Genomic DNA, 5,828 nt, shown 5'->3' with positions numbered 1-5,828 from the left:
TGGGTTTTGCCGTATTATTTTATTTTTTTTATTGTTATACTCATGCTTTTTAAACACCACTTAATCGTTTGCATTTTACTCAAATGTTGGAAATGAATGCCATGCGAATATGTGTTTATCTACGTTCGCCGTATTCTACTGAAGCAGAATTCTTGACATTTTTTTACAAGCACGTCTTTCTCATTTTTTTTTTTTTTTTTTTTTTTTTTTTTTTGTGCTATTACATTTCGGAAATACGATTTCCGACAAATTACGATGTTTTCCTCATGTTTCCTTTTGAAGATCCTTTTTACTACCTTTGTTTTGCAGTTAATACATTTCTTTTATGGCAGCTAACAATATGCACAATCTGCACGGCTTACCGTCACAACAAGCGTCATCATTGACACCTAGTCTAATGCCGCAATCAGTTATAGCTTCCACAGGCACAGTTACGCCTATGATGGGGCACATAACTATGCCGCAAAATAACACCGGTAATAACAGTGGAAGTGTTGCAGCGGGTGTTAGCATAGTTACAGCAGGACAAAGTGCCTGGGAGCAGTTGACCGCCTCCAACACCAACGTGAATGCAAGTTTAATAACAGCATCTACTAGCAGCACACCTGCAAGTCTAGCTCATGATCCTAATGCAATCAACAACAACAATAGTTCATTAGTTGGCAGCGGCATGATGTCAGGCGCTAATTCACCGGCAGGTCCCAGCTGTTCTTCCCCTTCAACTCCCGCAAAGCAAGGTCCTACACTCATGGATGGCGTAATGGCTCATACACCGCAGGGCACACCGTCGATGTATCAAGGTGGCAGTTATGGTGAAGAGCTAACGCCTGAGCTATTTAGTCAGGGCTGGCGAAAATTTTGGTCAAAGCGTGAAAATCGTCCATACTATTGGAATAAAGTAACAGGCGAATCATTGTGGGAGATGCCAGGGGCGCGCCCTTTTGATCCACTTACTGACCCGCTGGGCATTTGTCATGCCGGCGGTCAACCACCTTTGCACCATTCACATTCACACATGCAACAACAGCATCACAATTTAAAACGTCGGCCTTCAGATGATATGCATATGCATGCGCATGGACACCAGCAGCCACCCATGAAAAAATTCATTTTGGCGGGACCGTGGGACTTGGAGGTATGCACGAATGCTGTTATCGTAGAAAGGCCACCAACTTTATTGCCGCAACCCCATCCCGAGATCGAAGCACTACGCGCTGCTTACACAATGAAATTGGTAAAAACATACGAAGATCTTTGCATGCGTCGAGAGAGTATTAAGGCACCTAAGGATTCATTTAACCGTTGGCTGATTGAACGGAAAGTGATTGACAACGGTTGCGACCCTCTGTTACCCAGCAATTGCATGCCGGAAATATCACCATCAATGTATCGTGAAATAATGTCCGACATCCCAATAAAAATTGTCAAACCAAAATTCACTGGAGATGCTCGTAAGCAATTATCACGTTACGCCGAAGCAGCTAAACAGATAATAGAATCTCGTTCGGCGCCAGCTGAATCGAAAAAGGTTGTCAAATGGAATGTCGAAGATACATTTCAATGGTTGCGTCGCACGGTCGGAGCTAGCTATGAAGATTTTCAAGATCGTTTGGCTCATTTGAAAAGACAGTGTGAACCACATCTCACCGAGACCGTCAAAAGTTCAGTGGAAGCTTTGTGTGCTAAAATATATCACATGTCCGCTGAGCATGCACGCAAAATACGTGAGCGTCATATGCAACTCCTAAAGGAGCATGGCATACCAGAACCTACACCACCACCACCGCCGCCCCACTTAAAAAAAGTCTGGTGCTATCCTATACAATTTGCGGTGCCCTCACCTCGTATGCCCGCAATAGAATATGTACAAGATCGAGATCACATGATTATCAAATACACACCTTCAACGCTCAACCAACCAGATGCTCAATATATTAATTTGACACATTTGCAAAAACTAGAACAACTCTATCGTTACAATTGTTTTGATGATAAAAAGTTTGATCTGTTCATTGGACGGGTATGGTGTTTACTAAAACGATATCAAACATTTTTGGGCAATGCTTTAAACTCGTCACAAGAAGCCGAACTAACACAAGCCTCCTTACCCACTCCCGTTTTTGAGTGCTTACATCGTCATTTTGGCGTAACTTTCGAATGTTTTGCTTCGCCATTCAATTCATATTTTCGCCAGTATTGTTCAGCATTTGCCGATACTGACGCTTACTTTGGATCTAGAGGGTAATACGATTTTTTTAATATAATTTTCTATACGCACATTTAAATGATTTGTTTTCAATCAGACCTTTCTTAGACTTCAAACCAGTGTCAGGTTCATTTCAAGTTAATCCCCCACACTGTGAAGAACTAATTGATGCCGCTTTGGTCCATATTGATAAACTGTTAAACGATTCTATGGAACCTTTAAGGTAAACGATAAAAAAAATCATGCTACATACGCAAATATATTACGTTTATCATATTGTTAGCTTTATCGTTTTCTTACCCGAATGGAAAAGCCTAGCCAAGTTGGAGGAAAACATATATAAACGTCGTTCTATGGTAGTGTTGGGTATGGCTCATGAATATCGGCACGGATATCAGCATATTATACCGAAGTAAGTACAAAAACAATTCCTTTATTGCAATTTTTTGCTCCTGTGATAAGTTAGTAACTTGTAGGATACGCCAAGGCTTGACAAACAAATCTCTGCAAATATTGAATACGTTTGTCGATAATTTGCGCGTTTAGGTAAAAATATACATTTTTTTTTTTAAATTCGATATTATTCATCGTAGGCCTCTTTCAGAATGATGGAAACAGTTCAAGGCTTCTTTATCATTTCGATGTCTTTTCTGTAGGACGAATTATCAAGACTCTCTCTCTCTCTCTCTCTCTCTCTCTCTCTATCTCAAAGTGTGTGCCAATTTCTGTCATGATCTTATTCGATAAAAATCTTTTTCTCTGAAGCATTCTTTCAATATTTGCAAACAGATAGCACTTACAGCAATTCAAAATTTATTTCATGTAAGTTTGGCATTATAGCCATCGACTGATGACATGGTATCTTTATTACTCATGCTTAAAACTTTTTGCAAAATAGTGAATAGACTCTCTTTCGTCATCTTTAGGATGTTTGCTACCTCTTGCACTCTACTTTCGATTATCAAGAATAAGTTTCAGTATTTTTTCGACAGAGAAAAGTTATCGCAACAATTTTTAAACCAATGCTGACTATGAACGGTATGCATAACCTACATCACTTGGCGGAGAAGGTATATTATATTAAGTTGGCGCAAAATAAGAACCGAAACGTTTAAGAAACGCCCATATTTTTTTTATATTCATCGATCTACTCAGACTCTGTTTTAGAATTAATGTAAGCCTGTCCACGTGGCTGATGTCTGCCCCAGGGGTTTTTTTATTGAACAATATTTTGATTTTTCAATTATTTTGATAAAATTTTGTACATTGATCCGTTTCGGCTCAGGAAAGAAAGTGCAAGAAAATGAATCGGGTCAGGCTATTTCTAGGTACACACTGCTTATATGACGTCTTATTTTGAAAAGGTCGTTATGCGAAAAAAATGTTCAAATATTTCAAACACTTTTGAATCCTCTCCTGCAAAATGTGTAAACCTTTGTATGCCAAAAAAACTGCAAATTTTCGCTATCTTATGATGAAAACTGGTTTATAGCACTAACTTGATATAGAAATTAAATACACCTAATTTGGACAATGTAGATTTATTTTTCCGATCTCACGTCATACGCAGGCTCTCATGAAAAAACCAATGATAATCGTAAACATATAGTCGAAATGACACGAAATGTGACAGATGTCATTTAAAGATCGTGGGTTTCTAAAAATAAATTTATTAGAAATCAAATCTATGTATCTGTGTAGTTTCAATAAATATTGACTAATGTGTTTTTTGGTTTTGATTCGATGAAAATTGTGATCATACTATTATTTTTACTTCATTTTGTATTTATATCCATCGCTGTAAGGCGAGGGTATACTCATTTTGTTTTTTTCCCATAATGTACGTAACGTCCAAAACGGACCAAAAAAGGAAGCTTCAGAGACCCTGCAAAGTATATATATTCTTGATCAGCGTGAATTTCTGCGTTGATTTTGCCATGTCTGTCCGTCTATGTGGTGTGTGCTATTGGCGCTCCTGATCGCCAATATGAAGATATCGATTTTAGATTTGGTAGATACATTGGATGTTTCTGTTAGTCAAAAACAATTTGGTAAATGGAGAAAGACGTTCAAGAAAGAGGTCTTATATCCACCTCTGCATCCAGCCTATATGTTCATTTTTAAAAATATATGTAAATGCGTTAGCTTTTCATAAGAGAATTTCACTATTTTCATTTTAGAGCCGATGTGAATGTAAAATGTATGCAAGGCACACAGGTGGTTTGGTTGCAGAACAGTGCTGGCCACGCCCGCTGGGGTCCGAATGAAAATCGAGTGGAAGCATTGCGTGAAGCGTTTAGGCCGCAACGAGACCGTGAACGCGAACGAGAACGTCAAGCGGCGGCCAACTCATCCTCGCAAGCATCTACTTCGTCAACAGGTAATTCTTCTTTAATCTCTTCTGGATCTCCATCATCATCGTCGATACCAACTACGAGTGGTCTGACACCACAACATTCACAGATTTATACCACTAGTAATATCAACACAACTGTGGGCTTTACTCCAACGTCTACCATATCAATGGCAGGATCCTCTTTGTCTACCGCTACAACTCTGGCGGCAACAACAGCTTGTATGGCTTCACCTTCAGGAGCTTCAACATCATCGGGTTTCTCATCGGCTAGCAGTAGTTACGGCAGTTCGAATATGTCACCTTCCCCTTTATCGCCACATACGCCACCTTCTAATTATCATGCGTCAGCTTCGCCAGGTTTAAGTGTGCAAAGCGATTGCTCTTCACCTACATCATCGACTACTTCTCTGTCTCCAGCGCCGTTAATGGACTCGTCTGCAATTAGTGTTATTAATCCATCAACCGCTGTGTCGATCACAGCCACAGCCACAGCTACAAGTTCGGCTACTTCTGCGGCAGCGGCGGCCGCTTTTGCTAGTTTGGTTGCAGGCGGAAATAACGCTACAACCAATGGATCGGCGTCTTCTATAACAACTACGGTAGCAGCCACTGTCATTAATTCAGCTGTTTAAAGAGATCAAATGCGCAACTTCATTTCACAAAGCGTAATTTTAATTTCTTTTATCCTTGATGTATATAAAGAATATTTACTTCATAGTGACTATAAAAAATCTCACACATCTACTTTAAGCATCAACTAGGTGCGGATAGTTTAACTGAGGCAGAACCTATCTTTTACTATGTTGATCGTTGACCCAATCAGTTATGATTTTGGTAACAAATATTGCATTGCATTCAATGGGTTAGAACTCCATCCCCATAATATTTGTTTATCACAAAAATCTTTATATAATAATATTGTAAATATATATTGTAACTTGTGGAGCCTTGTTCTCAAACTGAACCCTTATTACGAAATTGGGCAATAGGCATATACAGACAAGTAATTTAGTTACGTACTGAACAAAAATTTACTAAAAATTTTTATTAGCATTTATAAAAAAACAAACAAAAAACAAAAAAAAAAAGGAATTTGGAGTGAAGAGCAATAATTTCACATCCAATAAAAGAGTACGATGCTAGACGGATCGACCTTGTCGACCATATCACTGGCATTTGTGTTAAGATGTAATAAACATAAAAGGGGCAATTTATGCTTTAAGTTTCAACTCGTATCTTTATTTTCCAATTTGTTTTTTTTTTTTT

At 38.7% G+C, this 5,828-nt stretch overlaps 1 protein-coding gene across 2 annotated transcripts in view; it reads left to right on the top strand.

The window, feature by feature from the left end:
- LOC119631513 (mRNA (2'-O-methyladenosine-N(6)-)-methyltransferase) overlaps positions 1–5,820 on the top strand; it is a 9,811-nt gene extending 3,991 nt beyond the window's left edge. The window contains exons 2-5 of one of the 2 annotated variants that reach the window (XM_038023798.1): positions 310–2,241; positions 2,304–2,429; positions 2,490–2,618; positions 4,387–5,820. In XM_038023798.1, the coding sequence (XP_037879726.1) occupies positions 326–2,241; positions 2,304–2,429; positions 2,490–2,618; positions 4,387–5,194 (2,979 nt within the window). In that variant the 5' untranslated portion in view covers positions 310–325 and the 3' untranslated portion in view covers positions 5,195–5,820. The remainder of the gene's footprint in view (positions 1–309; positions 2,242–2,303; positions 2,430–2,489; positions 2,619–4,386) is intronic. The other variant, XM_038023799.1, reaches the window with a different exon arrangement.
- Positions 5,821–5,828: the final 8 nt, after the last annotated feature.

This window comes from Glossina fuscipes, unplaced genomic scaffold, assembly GCF_014805625.2.
Source record: "Glossina fuscipes isolate IAEA_lab_2018 unplaced genomic scaffold, Yale_Gfus_2 1, whole genome shotgun sequence".
NCBI classification, from domain to species: domain Eukaryota; kingdom Metazoa; phylum Arthropoda; class Insecta; order Diptera; family Glossinidae; genus Glossina; species Glossina fuscipes.
Note: the sequence above shows the minus strand (reverse complement) of the source record. Positions and strands in the feature narration are given on the sequence as shown.